We start from the raw sequence: 20,563 nt of genomic DNA, 5'->3' as shown, positions 1-20,563 counted from the left end.
TCATGAAACAAGAACCTCCCCCCCCCCCCCCCCCAGTTCCTTTCTCCCGAGACACTGGCAAACACCCTGCTATTTCCTGTCTTGGTGAATTTGACTATCTAGATACTTCATAGAAGTGGAATCATACAGTATTTGTCTTTCTGTGATTGGCTTATTTTGCCGACCACAACATCCTCCAGTTTCATCCGTATTCCACTATCTACACAGACCACATTGTGCTCGTCCATTCACCTGTGGGCGTACACTTGGGTTGCTCGGTGTTTTGCTTTTCGAAATAAAGTTGCCACAATCCCTAGGAAGATGGCAGAATGGGAAGCCCCAGGAATCTGTCTCCCCACCAGAATAATTGCCCTGGAAGAGTCTGTCTCATGCACCTATTTTGGAACTCTGGATTCTGTTTAAGGCTTGCAGCTCCCATAGAAAGCCTTGGATGCTCAACTACAGTTAATTTGGGTTAATTATAGCTCTCTGCACAATAGTAGCACCCCATCCCTACCCCTAGCAGTGGTGGGCAGCTCTATACCTGTTCCTGGAATGGCTAAACATACAGAAGCAGAAAAAAAAAACAAAAAAAGAAAAAAAAACCCTCCGTCCCCCAAATATCAGAGATCTGTGCTCTGCTCACTGATTGCTGCTTTCACTCCCAGGGGTGCAGACAAATAGGAAGGCAGACATCAGCTTTGGCCCTGCTCCCCTGGGGCTGCAGACCCCTTCCCCTACCAGCTAAAGTGGCTTCAGGTAATTGGATGGGCAGGTGCCTTCATTTCCCCAACTTTGTTGTTGGCTTTTTTCTATTTCGAGAGCCAGATGTTAAAGACTAGGACATTTCACAAAGAGCAAAAATAAACAAAAACAATAAGGAGAAATAGAAAGCCCTGAGAAGGGAGAGAATTTCCTCTCCAGAGTTCCCATGCAGTTAGATCGAAATGCTTCGTGTTCCAGAAAAAAAATTCACAAGGTGCACAAGGAAATAAGAAAGCAAGGCCCATTCAAAGAGAAAACAATAGATCAACAGAAATTGTCCCTGAGAAATACCTGATGGCAGATCGTTGGAAGAAGGCTTTCAAAAAATGGTCTTCACAATGTTCAAAGGCCTAAAGAAGGTTGTGGAGGAAGCCCCGAAATGGTGTGCAAACAAAATGGAAATGCCAATAAGGAGACAGAAAACCTAACAAGCAATGAGAAAGGTGAGGAAAGACTTACTGTCAGAATTACTTCACATGTAAATGGATTAAACTCTTCAAGCAAAAGGCAGACTGGCAGAAAGAATAAAACACACAGTCTAATCGGACACCCTCTACCAGAGACTCACTTGAAGATCCAAATGTGCAGACAGGTCAGCTGACACCATACCCCAAAATTAACTCAAAATGGGTCAGGACCTAAACGTAAGAACAGGAGAAAGACAACAAATCTCAGAAGAAAGCATAGGACAAAAGCATCGTGACGCTGGAGTTGGCAATGAGCTCTTAGATGTGACACCAAAGACACGGATAACAAAGGAAAAAATAGCCAAATTGGACCTCATGAAAATCAAAACATTTTGTGCATGAGAACACACTATTATTCACAGAGTACAAAGGTGACCCACAGGATGGGAGAAAATATTTGTAAGTCCTATATCTGATTAGGAATTAATTCCAGAATATATAGAGAACCCCTAAGATTCAAGATCAGAAAAACACAAACAATCTGATCTAAAAGCGGATACAGGACTTGAAGAGACATTTCTCCAGAAAAGTCATACAAATGGCCAATCGGCACACGAAGGATCCGCAACATCACTAATCATCAGGGAAATGCAGATCAAAACTACACCTCCCACCCATTAGGATGGCAACTATCAAAAAACCAGAAAACAAGTGTTGGCAAGGGAGAAATGGGAAACTTTGTGCATGTTTGGTGGGAATATAAGTTGGTGCAGCTGGTGTGCAAAACAGTATGGTGGTTCCTCAAAGAAAATTCGAAGTGGAACACCATATGATCCATAGTTTTCCCCTGCTGGGTAGATACCCAAAGAATTGAAAGCAGGATCTCAGAGAGATATTTATACGCCCTCGTTCAAAGCTGCATTATTCATGATAGCTAAAATGCCAAAGCAACCCAAGTGTCCATTAAAGGAGGAGCTGAGAAGCAAAATGTGGTGTATACGTGCAGCAGAATGTTATTCGGCCTTAAAAAAGCAAGGACGTTCTTCAATATGCTGCAACATGGATCAACCTGCAGACATTATGCTAAGTGAAATACGCCAGTCACAAAAAACCAAATTCTGTGTGATTCCACGTCTGGTTTTCCATATTACTTGTGATAGGACCTGTGTCTGCTTATGACATATTTTGATTTGCCTTTTGATGTGACTTCTTAATTCTAAAAATTGCATGTGTTTCCTCCTACAAGATATAAACTGGCTTATGATCCGGCAAATTGGGTCACCGTAGATGAACTCTCGGGGACAGTTACCACCAGGCAGCAAATTGACCGAGAATCCCCTTATGTAAATGACAGCTTTTACACGATCATCGCACATGCTGTTGACGACGGTAAGTGTTCACCCAAAACTGGGGCGGGAAGTGTGTTTCTTTGCTTCCTGGGGTAAAATCATACCAGTGAGACTCTTTCAGTGCAACTGGGAAAAACATATAAAATCGACCTTTTTTGCACTATGCATCCTAACTGGCAACTATTTTTTCACAAAAATTTTTGAAATGGCAGACCAGGGACATGGGAGGAGGGTGGGACTCACTCAGAAGAGACGATTAGGCCTCTGGGGAAGCTGCCATCAGACCCAATGTCTGTCCATAAAGCAACTCTTTAGCTCTTCCTCAAAGCTGGTGGTGTGTGATAAATATTTCGCACGGTTTCCCTGAACTTGGAATGGCTTATCAGCTCGGGTAAATGTGACCGCGCAGGACAAACTTGTCATAAACCAGGGCAGGCAGTGCTCTGAGCACGTTACGGCGCTTTTCTCTGTGATCTCCTGAGGTTGGACTTTGAAACCTGCCAAAACACAAAGTGGAATAAATAACAACTCTCAAATAACTTTAAGAATTGCGTTCAAGGAAATCTGTGAGTCGAAGCCCAGGTTTTAAGGGAAATGTAGGTGTATGTCCCATCGGTGTGATGAACTAGCAGGAGGTCGGTTAGGAAGATGTTACACCTGTGTTCCTAATCAGTCCTAAGTGGGGAGAGAGCAAGGATGGGGGGTCCATCTTCCGGGCACCTGAAGAAACAACGTAGTGAGGTCCACAGGACCCACTGCCAGGGTCCCCTTTGCGAGACTGTGATGCAAGGTGACAACCAGAGTAATGATGTGGACACAGCCAAGAGGCAGGGCGTTTCTATCACCATGTCATACCCGTGTCACTCCTGTCCCACTCCCTTATTTACACCTGACATGATTCATGCCGGGAAAAATGAACGGTTCCATATTCTCCCCTGTTCTACAGATGATTGAGGTGGCAAGGGTTTTGTTAACCTACCTTTCCCAGATATTCTGAATTTTCTTTTTCCTCTTAAAAAAAAAAGATTTTATTTATTCATGAGAGGCACACAGAGAGAGAGGCCGAGACACAGGCAGAAGGAGAAGCAGGCTCCCTGTGGGGAGCCTGACATGGGACTTGATCCCAGGACCCTGGGATCATGCCCTGAGCCGAAGGCAGACGTGTAACCGCTGAGCCACCCAGGTGTCCCGATATTCTGAATTTTCAGAAAAGCAGGAAAACAGAGCAAGCACCTAGAGGAATGCTCATTCTCCAGGGGTTTGCATGCATCGAGCAGGCTCTTTACTTAACAAGCAACCCTTCCCGGAACACCCCCACTTCCAGGCCTCCCCCCAAAGACAGGGACAGGGACCCTGATGCTTTTCCTGTCGGACGTCAATGACAACGCCCCCGCTCTGCATCCCCATTCTCGATTCCTGGAGCTCTGTGAGTCTGCAGCAAACCAGAGCCTCCTCCTCCGGGCAGAGGACAGTGACCTGGAGCCCTACGCAGACCCCTTTACATTTGAATTGGACAATTCGTGGGGAAGTGATGGAGACGCGTGGAAATTGGGGAAAAACCAGGGTGAGTATTTGTCTTGGCCTGGGACAAAGGATGGAAAATAACCTGACTCTGACCCAGGCCAAAAAAAAAAAAAAAAAAAAGGATTTTACTGGCTTTCGTAACTGAGAAAGATGCCAGCAAAGCCTGTGTCCTAGCAGAGCTGGGTCTAGCGGCTCAAGGGGCCTCCCTGGAGGATGTGCATACTGTGCCTCTGCCCTTCCCTGGGCTCCTTCATTTTCAGGGGTGCTCTCCTCCGGGGTGGCAGGGTGGCTGCTGGGGTCCCCAGGACTCAACCTAGCACCTGGCAAGAAGGTTTGTATCACGGTGCAGCCTGGGTCAGGGGCCCCACTGAATATTGCAAGTGGGAGTTGGGAGGGCAGATGCGCTGATTGGCTGGTTCTGGGCCCATGAAGGGCCTTGTTGGGGTCTGGGTGTTGCATCTCCTGGTCTGCATGAGCTGATTGCCCAGGAGCTGTGGGCTCTCCTGAAGGAAGATGGGGGTGCTCTTACCGGGAGAAGCCACTGCATCCCCTGCCAACATTCTCCACTGAGCTTCTATCTGCATCTGTAGAATGTAGCATGTTTTTTTTTAGATGAAACTGCGACCTCATGTTTACAGTTTCCAGACCCAGAGTGTGTAGTAAACCGTTGAACTTTGCTCCCCGAAGAGCTTTTTGGCCTTTGCCCTTGGCTTCTGGGAAGTGATCTCTAGGCCCTTGGGATGTCTTTCCTGAAAGGAGTGTCTTTGTTTACCTTAGGTCTCATGCCAATCAGATAGGAACTTGATTTAGGGTGCAGACTTTGGGTCATGTGGGCCTCTGTTGATCTCTGGCAGTGCTGGGGACCAAGGTCAGCCATTGGGTGGCCAACCAGGTCAACATGACCGAGTCTTGAGAAGGATCCTGGGGGCAAGGCCCAGGGGAGCTTCCCTGCCTGTCAGCACTCCAAGCATATCGTCACCTACTGATGCGGGAAGAGATACTGTCCTGACTCCATGGGAGGCCTGGGAGCCCTGCACTGGGTGCTTCTCTGGACTCCGCCCTGTGTGTCTTCCCTTGGCTGATTTAAATCCATACCCTCTTGCTTGACGAACCATAACAATGAGTATACACCCTTCAGTGAGTTCTGTGGGTCCTTCTAGAGGATTTTCAACCTTGAACATGGTCTTGAAAACCTGGACCTGCAGCTGGTGTCAGGCAGACGTGAGGGTGGCTTTGGAGACTGTCTCCTCTGCCTTCAGAGTTGGCTAACTTTTGTACAGAGCCGTGGCACATGGGAGGGACTTAGTAAACATCTGTTGAGTCGATGAGCAAATGAGCAAGACAATCACGCCACGCCTGTTTCCTTTGCAGGTCGGTCAGTTGAACTTTTAATGTCGAGAAGCCTCCCTCCGGGTAATTACTCAGTGCCACTTTTCATCGGAGACAAACAGGGCCTTTCCCAGAAGCAGATTGTCCACGTGAGGATCTGTGCCTGTCTCGGTGGAGTCACGTGTGCCGAGCCATTGGTCGCGGTCGCAGGACCTGGGCTCCTCGTGGGGGCCCTGGTCCCGCCCTGTGCAGCGTTCATGATCCTGGCAGGTCGGTAGCCTGCAGGGCTGTCCTGGCGATGCGGCTCCCCTCCCAGGCCGTCAGCCAGCGGTGTAGCCTGCAGGGCTGTCCTGGCGATGCGGCTCCCCTCCCAGGCCGCCAGCCAGCGGTGTAGAGTCCTCTGTGGCGGGGAGCAGAAGATAGCAGGAATCAGTGGGATGCCTTGAGGATGACCCCAGGCTCAGATCACACATTCCCAACCTGGTCAGACATGCTGCCTGTTGGGTGAAAGCAGCTTCTCCTCTTCAGTAGGCAGCAGTTTATAGCAACGACCCCATAGATGAGTGCTGTGGTTCGCAGGAGCGCTAGGAGCAGCTGTGGGCAGGTATCTAGGCTCCTGGGCTTGGAAGACACAAATAAGAAGGCTAGATTTTCAATTAAACCATATAATATTATTGGTCGCAGGGTATTAATCGACATAACCAAAAGTTATCTAGCACCTACGTGTGCCCGAGCCGTGCTGATTCTACAGCTACAGAGACGGCCGAGACACAGTGGGACCATGTCCATTCATGGCTGAGTTACCAGTTATCAGAACAGGATCCTGTTGAGACTCTGATGAAGACGGGCTGTCCAACTCAATCCCCTGCTCTGTCTCCTTGTAGCCACTCTGCTGTTCCTGCTGCGATGCTATTTTGTGTCTGAAGCCAAGCCCAGACGCCCTGTCGTGTGTGAGGAAGGCCAGCAGACCCTGATCCCATATAACGACGAGAGCAAAGCCATTTCAACCCAGGTAGTGGAGACTAATGCTTCGTGTTTCCTAACAGTGAAGTCCGTCACCCACGGGCATATTTTTCCATTCATGGAGCCCGGCCCCCCCTCGCCCCCCCACCATTTCTTTACATTCACTCACATTTGAGTAGCAAATGGGGAAAAGATTATCCTGTAAACACTGTTCTAGCTCAACTACATCGAATTATTGTTTTAGGTCAGGAATTCTCAACTAGGGGCAGTTTTGCCTTCCACCCCCTGCCCCGGGGGACATTTGGCAATGCCTGGAGACAATTTTGATGGTCACAACTTGGTTGGGGAGGGAGACATGCTTTTGGCTTCCAGTGGGTGCAGAGAGGCCAGGGTAGCTGCTGACCACCTACCGTGCACAGGATGGCCCCACCACAAAGGAGGGGCTGGGCCAAAGCACCCTGCAGTGCTGGGGTGGGGAAGCCTCGCTTAGAGGGGGGTGGTGTTCACCAGGTGGGCTCCCCCTCGATGGAAAGCGTGTCAGGCTTGCTATTGAAACACCTGGGGTAGTGGTGAGGCACAACCTGTCCCTCTAGCCTTGCCCGGCTGGGGCTGGGCACAGAGCTCACTGGCCTGGCAGGGCCAAGACCCGGGCTCTGCGTCTCCCCAGCTCCACCTCACTGAGCATGTCATTCAACTCCGCATCCTCACCTGTGAGCCAGGGACGATAAAAATCAGCCTTACCGATGGGCTGTGGATCAGAGCCCACGTGCCCGTGAAGCATCTCCCCCCGCCCCCTCAGGCACCAGGTGATCAGCAGGCAACTGGCAACTGATGGATTTTCAAACCTGCTGCAGCCAACGCCGACCTTGCCGTGTGTCCTCCCGGCAGCCGGGGCTGGGGTTAGCCCGGCAACGAGATGAAGGCCCTGGGAGCTCTTCACCTGGAACTAAGGGTGCTGGATCTAGAAACAGAAAGCCACAGAAATCTGTCCAAAGGGAGCACTATCTGTCCTGCACAAGGGGGTCTGGGTCGCTCCCCCCCCCCCCCGTTGGCTTAGATCTCCACCCACGATTTTCTCCAGAAGGATGAGACATGTTGCACCAAGTGAGATGCTTTTGAGAAAAGACAATCCAAGCAACTTTGGCCTCATGCTGGAGTAAATAGGGAGCTATGCTAAAAAGTGATTGTGTGGGACAAGCAGGGTCGACGAAGACCCCTTGGGTTCTTCTCATATTTCTTTTCCTTCTGGCATGATGGGAGGAGGAAGGGACAGCCCCGGGCAATGGTACGGGTGTGGGTGCCCTTGTGCCCATGCAGAGCTCTTTGGGCCCTTCCTGTTGTGGGACCCAGAAGGCAGGAGATACAGACCTAACTCTCCAGAGAGCTGAACCCCCCAGAAAAATCCCCCCACTGTGCTGTTTTGATTAGTTCATGTGATTCTGAGCAGGAAACCATCCTGACCAACAGCAGTGCTCCGTGGGGCAGACTGATCCCTGGCCTTGGGCGGCTCCACTCTGCTTGGCTGCTCAGTCACCCAGGAAAATGCACCCGGGGGCTGAGCTCAGGCTCCCGGCGGGGTCGGGGCTGAGGCAGCCGGGCTTGGAGGACACCAGTGGGGACGTTGCCTCCCCAGGCACTGTCTGTGGGCATAGCCACGGTGGAAGAGGTGCGGATGGTATCCGGTGGCATTCATGTCGGCCAGTGGCTCTGTGGTTGTCTCTTGAGGAGGAAGCAGCTAGAGAAGCAGAGTGTGTGGGGGGGAAGCTTGGTCACGGCGGAGCTGGGGCAGGCAGGCTGGGGGCATCTGGTGGCAGGATGGCACCAGTCCAGGGCCGGCTGCGAGACAGAGGAGAGAGGCCCATCCAGGACAAGGGGCCTCTGTCCCCTTCTTGGCCCAAGATGTTTTCCCCATGTCTTCTAGTCACAGCTCAGGACATGTCCCCACTTCTACCCTCATGTCTTTAGGCCTCTGAGGCCCGGGATCCAGCAAATCTGGGTTTGGATTCCAGAACTGTGGCTCGTCAGACACAGAAGCTACTTAATCCTTGGCTTTCATATATAAAGAGACGTTAGCCATGTTCCCTCTCAGGTTTACTGGACAATTTAATCAAATAACGTGTGAAGTCTTTAGCATAGGCCAGGCCAGGGCATTGGCCCACACGCAGTGCAAGTGGCTGCTGATATTACTGTTTTTTTTTAAAGATTTTATTTATTTATTCATGAGAGACACACACAGAGATATAGAAAGAGAGAGAGAGAAAGAGAGAGAGAGAGAGAGGATACAGGTAGAGGGAGACGCAGCCTCCATGCAGGGAGCCTGATGTGGGACTCGATCCTGGGTCTCCAGGATCATGCCCTGAGCTGAAGACAGACACTCAACCACTGAGCCACTCAGGCGTCCCCGATATTACTATTATTAACAGTAATTGCTAATTTCGTCTTTGGAACTATTGGCAAGTGAGGCCATTTCAAGGCTTACACACTCCTCCTCGGCCGTCCATCTGACGTGACACTTCCACGCACATCCGCACATCCAGGGACGCTCCGTGGTCTTGGGAGGACTCGCTTCATCCAAGACGCCACTGCTGATTCCACCACCCTGTCGTGTTCGGGCACCCGACATCCCCTGATCAAGATGATCTGCAAGATTGCATAGATGCCCCTGCGCCCGGGAAGAGAAATCCAGCCCCAGCAACATTTGGGCCCTCGGTGGACAGGTGTTGACTGAGAAATGAACGAGACCGTGCACACAGCACCTCCCAACCCCGGGGACTGGAGAGCATCGCCCCAGCCCTGGAAGAGCAGGGCCTTAGGTTCTGAGACCCCGTTGAAACAGGAGACTTTCTTTTTTTACCATCACTTCCACGAGACACAGAACAACGAGAAATTCCACTTCCCGGCCAGGAATTCCAAAGGAGTCCTCTGGATTTACGGGATGGGTGTATTTTCTGGGGCCTGGAGGTTTTGGGGTTGGCGTCGATACATGGCGGGGATGTCATTCCTTGCTCTCTGCTTTCATGTCTGCCGTCTGTAATTTCAAGCCCGTCATACTTCTTTCTGTGTGTCCCACAGGGAAGGCCGGATCAGGTGTCAGTCCTGTTGCTCAACGCAGCCGAGGCTGGTGCCCAGCTGGGTGCTCAGGTAAGCGCGGCCTCTCTGCTGCTTGGGTTTAGACAGAGACGTGGCTTTGTGGCGGGCCCCTGTGGCAGGGAACACCCACCCACACCCCCAAGGTCCTTGTGCCAGCCCGCTCCTCACCTCCCTGCGCCCAGACTCACCTGCTAAGCCCCGTGACTCCATGCACCCTAGCAAGTCAGCAGCATCAGGGCCCCGTGCCCAGATTCCAGCCTGGCCAGCGCCACCTTCGAGACCTTTTGCCGCATGCACATGCCACTTACGCTTGTGTACTTTGGACCATATTTCTTTCTCTAGATGGACTCTGTCCAAATAAAGTACCTTTATTTAAACAGGACATTCTATATTTCAAACAAACAAACGAACAAACAAACAAAAAGCAGTTTTACTGGTATGAGGAGCAGAGAAGTGGAGAATAGACATAATAGAAATGGAGCCTGTACTCATTCTGGGTAGAGAACACCCCCTTCCAAAGGCACAGGGTGTCTGAGGAAGGCAGGGCTAGGAGAGCCATGCTGGCCCCAGACGGAGACACCCCCCGCCCCACACCATCAGGAGTGGGATGAGGAGTCGGAAGGGCAATGATTTTCTCACCGTGCAATTCAACATCATTTAAGCTCATGTTTCCAAACTGGTTAAACCTCCCTTCTCTACATGGTAGGTGATCCCACTTGGGAAAAAGCGAGTTAATTCAGGGCTGCCATAAATTATGGAGCAGGTGCCTGGCTGGGGTTGAGCGGGGATGGGTCCAGCGGGCATTCCGTCCACCCATCCATGCTCCCAGGGGGGCTGCTCTTTCCTGTCCTGCACACCGATGCCGTGTGGGCTGGGCCGGCGGTGGGCACCTCCTCCCTGACCGGTCTGTTAGCTTCCAGAGGCCAGACGCATGGCTCCCCATAAGCACAAACCCAGCTCCGATTCCCTGCCCGTGCCCCGGGGGGTGCACCTGGCAAGCACAAACCCACGGACACTTCACCTGAACCCCTGGGGGAGGGTGATCATGTTTATCCATCTATAGGGGAGGAGGCTGAGGGGTCCCTGGCTCCTATTCCTCCATGTGTCTGCGGGTTCCCTTCACGGCGGCCCGCAGAAAGTCACTGCACCGACGGTGACTGGTTCACTGGGCTCCTGCCATTCACACACCTTCCCTAAGTTAAGTCATCACATGATTTATTGGGCAACCTGGTATTTTAAAATCTGCTGCAAAGCATGGACTGTCTTTAACCATTGCTAAGATCCATTGCCTACTTTATTCTCTTTGAAGTTTTGTCTCGTTATTGAAGGACCTAATAAAATCATAGAGACCCAAAGCAGAAATTGCCGACAGCCTCATCCCTAAATCTAGGCAGTTTCATTTGTCTGCGTCACTGGCGAGGTCTTCTGTGCGCACGTACTCGATGTTACGGGTAGAATGTTGGGGTCCCCACCCGGAGTCTCGGCCGGCCACGTGCGGCCTTTCCAGAGTCTTCTCTCGCATCTCTCCACCTTCCCTCTTCCGCTCCCGTTCCCCCTGTCCTCGTCATAAGGCCAGCTTCTGTGTGTATGCGGGTGCAGGGCAGGGGAAGGGCGTGGAAGGACACACACGCATTATCTTCCGAGTAAATCAGCATTTCCCCCTAGAATCCGTGTGACACGCTACCACCGGCGGAGAGGGCGCTGGACCAAGAATACTTTATCATGAGGACTCCAGTGCATTACGGAAGTTCCCTGCCTGCGGTAAGCCCCCCTAGTGATTGACAGTTGGTTCCCTTGAGAGGTGGGTCTTCTAGAAGATTCTGCGGTACTCGGAGAACGAACACAGTCAATGAAAACCTTCCCATTTAGCTAAGGTTACTGTTGGTTAAGAGTCAATATCTGACAGTCCTGATCAAATATGATGCTTTTTATTTTATTTTATTTTATTTTATTTTATTTTATTTTATTTTATTTTATTTTATTTTATTTTATTTTATTTTATTTTATTTATAATACATTTATTTTTTATTGGTGTTCAATTTGCCAACATACAGAATAACACCCAGTGCTCTTTTTAGAACACCCACAAATAAACACCTTTCCTCATGTCCGTCTAAGGGTGCCCGAGATAATCCGTAAGGTTACAGGATTACAAGATTGGCTTTGGCCCCAACCAGATTTCAGGCCTCCTGCCAACTGAGCCCTGACATCCTCCCGTATCACGTCTTCATACACTCTGTGTACAAATTCTAGAACTATTGCTTTGCTTTTTAAAATGATTTTTCTCCTGGAGGAGCAGGGTGCCTGCCTGGCTCAGTTGGTAGAGCATGTGACTCTGGATCTCAGGGTCATGATGGGCATGGATCTGACTATTTTTTTTTTTTTTAATTTTTTTTTTTTTTTTTTTTATTTATGATAGTCACAGAGAGAGAGAGAGGCAGAGACACAGGTGGAGGAAGAAGCAGGCTCCATGCACCGGGAGCCCGATGTGGGATTCGATCCCGGGTCTCCAGGATCGCGCCCTGGGCCAAAGGCAGGCGCCAAACCGCTGCGCCACCCAGGGATCCCTGACTATTTTTTTAAGACTTTTTTAAGACTATTTTTTTGAGACACAGAAAGAGGCAGTGACAGAGGCAGAGGGAGAAGCAGGCTCCCTGTGGGGACCCCGATGTGGGACTCGATTCCAGGACCCTGGGATCACACCCTGAGCTGAAGGCGGACACTCAGCCACTAGTGCCCCCCCAGGCGTCCCTGGATCTTACTTTAAAAAGTAAAATAAAATCTCAAAAAAAAAATAAAATTACATGATTTTGCTGAAATAATTTGGCTCATAAGTTGCAAAAATAGGTCAGGGAGTTCCTGTGTACTCTTCACACAGCTCCCCCCCAAGGATAACATGACCATAACACTTCATCAAAACAAGAAATCTGACTTTGGCATAACATTTTTTTTTTAAATTTTTTTTTTAATTTTTTTATTTATTTATGATAGTCACAGAGAGAGAGAGAGAGAGAGGCAGAGACGCAGGCGGAGGGAGAAGCAGGCTTCATGCACCGGGAGCCTGATGTGGGATTCGATCCCGGGTCTCCAGGATCGCACCCTGGGCCAAAGGCAGGCGCCAAACCGCTGCGCCACCCAGGGATCCCTGGCATAACATTTTTAATACAGGTCTCAAATAGAGACCTTATTTGGACTTCTCTACTGTAAGTAGGTATTATTTCAACAAAAAAAAATGTGCTTTTTTGGCAATTACTAAAAGAGATATTCAAGGTTCAAAAAGCCACAATTTTTGTGATGGAAAGCTTCTAAAAAAGAATTCAAGATCTGTATAATTTCATTACCTTTCCTCAGGCTGCGTTTGAGTGAAGATAAAAATGTGCTATTCTTTTTTTGCACAAAGATGATGCAATGAACCCACCCTTGAAAAGGCTCGTGCATTCACAAATGTGTCCCTCTGGCCTTGGCAGGGCTGGCTTCATGGGCAAGGACGGACTGGTCGGTCAGTCACATGGGGCCCTGTGCTCAGAAGGGCCCTGTGCTTGGTTTAAAGCTCTCTGGTCACCATCTTGAAAGTCTTAATATTTGGACAAGTGCTCCTAGATTTTTAATTTTGCCCTGGGACCTGCAAATTATATAGCCGGTTCTGGGTCCTAGGGAGGAAGTTACCTCATTCAAAAATGTTGAGGCCATGCCCACGGCACAAAGTGGGCCTTACTGGGCTTTCAAGGATCAGAGGTGAGACTTCAAAATCTCCTATTTTCATACTCCTTCCCCACAAAGCAGCCATAAAGCTCGCCCATGGATTTGTGCTATGAATAGTTATGCTGCTATCATTAGAATTATTATACCTTTAGCATAAAATTCGGAAGCAAGGGACGTCTGGGTGGCTCAGTGGTTGGGTGGCTGCCTTTGGCTCAGGTCATGATCCCGGCATCCGGGATTGAGTCCCTCTCGGGCTCCCTGCATGGAGCCTGCTTATCCCTCTGCCTGTGTCTCTACATCTCTCTCTCTCTCTGTGTCTCTCATAAATAAATAAATAAATAAATAAATAAATAAATAATAAATAAATAAATAAATAAATCTTTAAAAAACTTGAAAGCAATATGATTGCAAGATTTTCTAGTCACATATATGCATCCTTGGGTAATTTATACGAAACCAGTAACATTCCATCTTTGTTACTTTTGTTTTACTTATTTATATTATTTCACCCTTTTAAATTCAAGGGTTGTGGCATGCTTTTTGAGCCAAGAGGAGTAAAAAGCAAATATTCTACTCTTGTAAGTACAGATGAAGCTATTACTGTGGAAAGGGTTATCTTACCTAGCCCGGGCTGCTCCTGGGCTAACCTCCAGGGAAAGTCCTGAAAATTAGAAATTTGAAAAAAAATATGCCCAACATCCAAATAAACTAAAAGGAGGCACGAATGTGGAAAAATGAATTAGAAGGAATTAGAGAACACACCTAGACTTGGAAGCCTTCAGTTTTTACTCGCTGGCAAATTCCTTTTGCTGCTCAGTCGCTAAGAACTTGGCCAAGGCCTAAATGTCCTTCTGTCTCCTTCACAGGCTTATGGAAGTTTTGAGCTAAGGGGGCCTCTGGTCCATTTTGTTCCTAAACCTTTTCAGCAGCCACATTCTTCTGCTCAAAGGAGATCCTGGGAAGAATGCCGTTACAAGTAAGGCAGATAAGAGTAGCTTCTTATCAGCATTCATTTTGAGTGAATAAACGTCCAGTGATGTTTATAACACACACCAAAGAAATCAGGAGAAACAGTGCATCTGCTGGACACAAAAAAAAAATATAGAAGGTGGATGTTGTGGATGAAGTTGGCAAAATCACATTATCTTAGCACCTAATTCATTGCCACACATTGATATAAATTGGTTGTTAAAATAGAAAGAAAACTTGGATTTATACCAACGAGCAGTTTCAAATATTATGTTTTTATGTAGCTCAATTCATAGTATTAAGATTTCCTTTGATTAAGCAAACAGGAGATGAAAAGCTTCCTTCAAGCTTCATAAAAGCAAATTATGAAGTTTTTGCTTTTGTTAACATGTTTCAGGGGGACTCCACAAGATGTCAACTATTTTCTGTTATATCATAAAAATAACATTAAATATGTTAAAATAGTTTGCAAATAGTTAAAATGAAATTCAAGCACTCCTACTGGAGAGTCTCTGAGGACGCAGGGGCCCTGGGGACATGGTCTGAAGCTAGTGCCTCCGTGCAAAGAGGTGGGGAAGCTGTGCTGGTAGTTGGGGGTGGGTATGGGGGTACATGTTGTCTCCGCTGGGGGCCTGCAGCTGGCTCCAGGTGCAATGGCCCTGAGCCTCCCCAGAGAAGGACGTCCTCCTTCTGAGGAGGACCAGCGTGTGACCAGGGAGCATCTGGGAAGGGCCTAGGTGGCAGGAAGGACGTGCACCCCCAGGAGCTCCCTCTGAGAGGCCGCAGGAGCCAAACCGAGTATAGCGTCTGCAAGCATAGCTCCCTGCGCTGGGGGCCAGGCAGCAGCAGGTCCTCAGCGCGGCAGGTGGAGGCCACACTTACTTGCTATTGTTTAGTGCAGGTCACTTGGCGTCATGCGGCGGCCACACAGATGTGCACACAGATGTGTGTGTGTATCATATATGAACATGTAAGTTCATACTAAATATGGGCCTGTGAAGTTATGTATTTATGCATAAAATGGCCCCAGACTTCATCATTTTCACACGTCCTCTGGGGTGCAACAAGTGCCCCGTACCCAGGGATGATCAGAAGTCACTTCTGTGTTTTATTTATTTTTCACTTTCATGTTTTAAAACACAAATCGTATTGTGGTGCTGTCCCATTTGAATCTTCCCAAAGGCTTCCTGGTGACCTTGGGATGAAGTCTGCAGCCTTGTGGACCAGGGTCCTGTGGGCTGCTCCGGCCTCTGCTGGCCTCTGACTCCGGGCTCTGGTCACGCTGCGCCCCTGCCAGGCCGCGGGCGTCTGCTGGCCCTGCCACCTGGAAAGCCCTTGCGTTGCCTTCTCCTGTTCCTCCTCCTCCTGAGAGGCCTCCGTGACCCCGGCTAGGCGGGGTCGCCCTTCCACCCCTCGCGCGTCACGCTGGTCGCGCCCCCCCCCCCCCCCCCCCCCCCCCGCCCGGCGTGCTGGCCCTGTACCTGCGCGAGCCTGGAGGCCACCTTGCATTTGTGCCCGCGGAGCCTGGCTGGCCCGGCCCCGGTGCCGGCCTGACTTCCACGACTCCGTGTGCGATCCGTGGGCTTCCGGGCCGCCCCCCCCCGGATGCCGCGGGTGCTTCCTCACCGTGTGCCCCGAGCCTCGCCCGTCCCCGCAGCCCCGGATGCGCACACACTGGCTGAGTGAAGGGGCGAAGGGCTCGCCCAGCAGGGAGCAGCGGGAGGAGGCGCCCGGGGAGCAGCCCCTTGCCGGTGGAGCTCGTGCAGCGTCCTAAGGCCTGCTGGCTGCTTCCTCCCGGCTCCCTTCACCCCCAGAAGCCACGGCACTGAAAGGCCTGGCGTTGACACCCGCCGGGCCTCCCCGGCCTCCCGACACACACACAGGACACATGTGCACAGTGTCCTTGGCCGGCCTCCTCCCTGGGGCGGCCCCCCACCTGGGGGGGGGCCCTCCAAGCTGCTGCAGACGTCACTGGGGCGGGGGGGGCGGAAGGGGGCTCCTCAGGGGTGTGAGGATTCCACTTGTTTGCCTTGCAGGCTTCCCCGGACACCGTGGTGCCCAGACGATGCCTGGACGCGAGGGCGGGGACGATGGTGGAGACCCTGAGTCAGGTGGGCTGGGCTGCCCTGGGCCCGCGTGTGCCAGCTGTGGGCTCTGCTCCTGCCTCTGAGGCCCCGGGACCCTGTTCCGTGAAGCCCGGTGATGCTCCTGGTGGCCTGTCCCCTGGCCCTTAGAAACCATGCCCGGTGGGGCTGTGGGCTCATGGCCGGAGGAGCCGGGGCCTCCCCACCTGTGCCCTCTGGTCCCCGTCAGTCCCCAGCACGGGGCTCCATGCCTCCGTGAGGCGTCCAGGCCACGGGGGGGCTCGGTCCCTCCCAGCCCTGCAGGACAGACAAAGCCACGGACACTTTGTGCAAGTAGCAAAGCAAAGCCAGGCAGTCCGGGCTCCTTCTGGAAGGGGCCACGTGTCCTGCAGAGTCGTGGCTGCTGCCAGTCGCTTCACCAGGAAGATGCAGAGGAGGTGCCCATCCTGAGCTGGTGCAGCCCCCGTGAGAATAGGCCCTTGTCCCTGATCCGCGGATGAGGGAGCAGGAAACGTGTGCTCAGGGCCGTTGCCCAAGGGGGTCAAGCTACAAGGACGCAGATCTGAGGCTGGGCACGGTGGGCCCAGGGTGGACCCCTTCTCCTTGAGGGACCACCCGATCTCTGGACCAACGTGGAGAAGGCACGCCGCCCGGCCCCGAGCCTCATGTAAAGGGGCCCTGGGACCCCCCAGTGCACACCAGGGGTGGTGCTGGGCGCGGTCGGATCAAGTAGCCGCAAGGACACGGCACATGGTGATGGTCCCCAGCAGCCGGGTCCACACACGGCTGACCCAAGTGGACTGTGTGGACAGGGACGGGGGTCCCCGCCCTCTGGCCGAGGTCCGTCCTCCTGGCCACCAGGCGGGAAGGTTTGCTGGGTGCAAGCCCGCAGCTCCGGGCTCGGTGCTATCAGAGGGGAAACGCAGGTGCAAGGCCCGCGTCTTTCCCGCGAGCCGTCTAGCGTAGCAGGGGCGTATGATGAGTTCGTGGTCTTACGGGGCCTGACGGTCGCTGACTCAGGGTGCGGCAGCCGCTGCTCTGTCGTCAGCCTCGGGACTTTTGAAGCTGCGTGTACACGGCACAGACTCCACGGCAGGTTGTGTGTCGCTCACGCACACCAGGCCCGTCGTTAATTACCCATCGGGCCGCGGGGAGGGATGTGCGGGGGCTCGGACGGCCGCGGCCGGAGCACGTGTGTGCGCGTGTGTGCACACGCGTGTGAGCTGGCAAGGCTTCCCTGCTCCCCATGGCCCAATCCCTGCAGGGACGGCCACACCGCCACCACCGTTTCCGGGGGAGCAGAGGCAGGTGGGGGCCCTCCTGTGGGCGCCGCTACACACCGGCGGGCACGCGGAGACCGAGGAAGCGGGAGACCACTGGCTGGGAGCTCGGGGACACGGATGGGTGGCCTCGGGGCCCCTCCTTGTCCTCCTTCGGGCATTTGCCCTCCTCCTGCCTCCTGGTGCTCTGGGCCCTTCGCTTCCTAGAAGGTTCTGGCCCAAACCGGCCGCACCTGGGCTGGTGCGAGGCACGGGGTCAGAGGGCACCCTCCTGGCGAGTTTGAAGGGAAGCAGGTGAAAGCCCTTTAAGCTGGTGCGTCCACCCTACACACGTTTCCTGAGTCTCTCAGGCCAAAGCTAGGAAAGTCTTGGCAAGACAGGGCTTGGCCCCCAAGGGTGGCTGAGTCCGCCTAGTGGAGGCGACTGCAGGGGAAGTGGCGGCAGGTGTGAGTGGCAGGAGGGGAGGCGCCAGGGCGTGGATGCGGGGTCGAGCCCAGGGAGGGGGGCGCAGGTGGTAGGGAGCTGGGGCGCATACCCTGGGACCCCCACGGCCCCCCAGGGGGGCGCTCTCCCCACTTCCAAGTCCGGGAGACCTCTGGGATGGCCGGGGACAGGGGACAACCTGCCACTAGCACTGCACCCAGGGGTCCCTCCAGCGGAGCCTGGAGGAGTCGGACCTGGCACTGACCTTCTCTTGCCCTCCTCTCCTGCAGAAGCTCTGTGGTGTGGACGTGCTCGCAGGGGACCGCGGTGACCCACCTCACATCTACGCAGAGGAGGGCGAGGGTGAGGGAGCAGAAAGCCTCAGTTCTCTTGGCGGCTCAGAGCCTGACCCCTGGGCTTCGGAGACGGCGCTGCTGGAAGAAATACACCCAAAGTCAGGTGTTCCTTCCTGAAAAAGCACATTTTGGAGAAGTGGACTAATGCACGGAGGGCGATCACTGCTCAAGGACCTTCTTCTTCTCGACCCTCCTCCTCCTCCTTACATCACTCCTTGCCCTCACGCGGGGGTAACCACGAGCCTGGACTAAACGCTCTGGTATTTTCAGAGCAGATGTCTTGGAACCAAAGCAAAACGACAGGTCATGCTTATTTTTATTTTTATTTTTATTTTTATTTTTTAATAAATGTGATTTGTCAGAGTTTTTAGAGAAATCCTCATTTAATTGTGTAATTCTTTCTATTAGCAGCCCCACTCTGAGGGGAAATGAAATGGAAATTTATAGATTCCCCAGCAATTTGGTAACAACCGGTAATACTGCGGAAAAATGAAAATGGATTTTTTTTGTGAATATTTGCCTTTCTGTAATTATGATTCTGCTTCAGTGTAAGTAAGAAGATAAACAGGGAAATGCCTTTTGTAATATTTGTGATCGGTATTTTTAGTGGTTGTCAAGAAATAAATGTTGGTACCTTTTTACTTTTTGAATAAATATGTTATCATAAGACAAAGGATTACGTGTAACCCTTTAAAAGCAGTACGCACCCGAAAAAAGGAATGGGCACAAGGTCGCTTGCATTATTATCCCCTTACTGCTGGTTTAAGTGTGTGTGCATTGGGGGCGGGGAGATTGAGTTCTTTTAAAATTCTTTTTAAAAATTCAAATAGCAGGACATACACAGTATAAATTGTCTTCTTGTCTGAGTGAAAGATGCATGGCACAGGACAAAAGGGGTGTGGGTTCCTGACACCCTGAAGCCGCACGGGTCTGATCCCTGGACCACCTTATTCTGGACTCAAAATGAGAGAGGGTTTTATTTTATTTTATTTTATTTTATTTTATTTTATTTTATTTTATTTTATTTTTTATTTATTTTATTTTATTTTATTTTATTTATTTTATTATTTTATTTATTTTATTTTATTATTTTATTTATTTTATTTTAGAGAGAGAGGAAGACAGGGAGAAAAAAGAGGGGGAGCGGCAGGTAGAGGGAGAAGCAGGCTCCCCGCAGGGCAGGGGCCCCACGTGGGACTCGATCCCAGGACCCCACACCAGGACCTGAGCCTAAGGCAGAGGCTTAACCCAGTGAACCCACTCACGTGCAGCAAGTTTTAATATGTGTTGTCGAAGCCACTGCTCTTTGGGATTTTCCGCTACCCGTGGGCAAATCTAATCTTAACCGATACAGAAGAAAGCAGCGGGAGGAGCACCGCACAAGCAGCAGCACACAACAGTGATATAGTGAGAACGACGGTAATAGTAATAAAAACCAATAAAAATAAGAGAATTTGCTTGTCTGAGTCACTTAGGAAACAGCTAAGCAAAATTGTAAATGCCATCAGGACGCTTTAGTAAGCACAGTGGATATCTAAACGTCTACGGCCACGTCCTAAAAAAATATTTGTATAATAGATGGATGTGATCCTCGGGGAGCGCCCTCTCGCCGCGCCCCTGCCGAATCGGGAGAAACACGAGTGCGGCGTCGGGGCGGCGACTGTGACGTCAGGTGGGTTAAGCAGACTCAGGATCACGGCTTCCCCTTGCTGCACAGGTATTTAGAGAAGCATCAAGTGTTCGTGCGTGGTCACCTCACTGGGTACTGGACAAGGAAGAGAGACCATCCCCAAAGCGGCGGGACGTCGGCCCGACCTGTGTACCCCAGCGGCCCCGCGCCTGCAATGATTCAGACAGTCCAGGTCATTTTCTGGGTAATTTGGAATAAAAGTAATTTTTTTAGGAAACTATAGGTGTTGAGACCGAATTGTTGACAGGGGTGGGTGGGTGGTCATTAGGCCTTCCTGGATCTGAGGCAACGGTCAGGGAACCACGGCCCTCCATCTGCTCTTGCGAATAAAGCTTTATTGGCACACGGCTATGCCCTGCCACCGTCTCCGTGTCATCGACGGGCGCTTTCGTGCTGTCACAGCAGAGCCGCACGGCCCACAGAGCCAAACAGAATTACTTCCTGGCTCCTACAGAAAAAAGCATGCCAACTCCTTGTTGAAGGCGGCCTCTCCTCCTCCTCCTCCTCCTCCTCCTCCTCCTCCTCCTCCCTCTCCTTCTTCTTTTCTTCTTTTCTTCACTCCATATCACATCAAATATACGGAGCTGTATCCAGACCCTGGGTTAAAAACAAACACGTTGCCACATACATTTTGAAAGGTTTTAAACAAGTTT

At 51.3% G+C, this 20,563-nt stretch overlaps 1 protein-coding gene across 2 annotated transcripts in view; it reads left to right on the top strand.

Annotated features, from left to right (window-relative positions):
- Positions 1–18,869, top strand: part of CDH26 (cadherin 26) — a 42,545-nt gene extending 23,676 nt beyond the window's left edge. The window contains exons 10-18 of one of the 2 annotated variants that reach the window (XM_041732277.1): positions 2,398–2,540; positions 3,825–4,064; positions 5,396–5,623; positions 6,238–6,365; positions 9,389–9,457; positions 11,072–11,167; positions 13,633–13,686; positions 16,114–16,188; positions 18,155–18,869. In XM_041732277.1, coding sequence (XP_041588211.1) covers positions 2,398–2,540; positions 3,825–4,064; positions 5,396–5,623; positions 6,238–6,365; positions 9,389–9,457; positions 11,072–11,167; positions 13,633–13,686; positions 16,114–16,188; positions 18,155–18,337 — 1,216 coding nt within the window. In that variant the 3' untranslated portion in view covers positions 18,338–18,869. The remainder of the gene's footprint in view (positions 1–2,397; positions 2,541–3,824; positions 4,065–5,395; positions 5,624–6,237; positions 6,366–9,388; positions 9,458–11,071; positions 11,168–13,632; positions 13,687–16,113; positions 16,189–18,154) is intronic. The other variant, XM_041732278.1, reaches the window with a different exon arrangement.
- Positions 18,870–20,563: the final 1,694 nt, after the last annotated feature.

The sequence above is a fragment of the Vulpes lagopus genome, chromosome 18 (genome assembly GCF_018345385.1).
Source record: "Vulpes lagopus strain Blue_001 chromosome 18, ASM1834538v1, whole genome shotgun sequence".
Classification (NCBI taxonomy): domain Eukaryota; kingdom Metazoa; phylum Chordata; class Mammalia; order Carnivora; family Canidae; genus Vulpes; species Vulpes lagopus.
The sequence above is the reverse complement of the archived record's forward strand: the minus strand, read 5'-3'. Positions and strand labels throughout refer to the sequence as shown.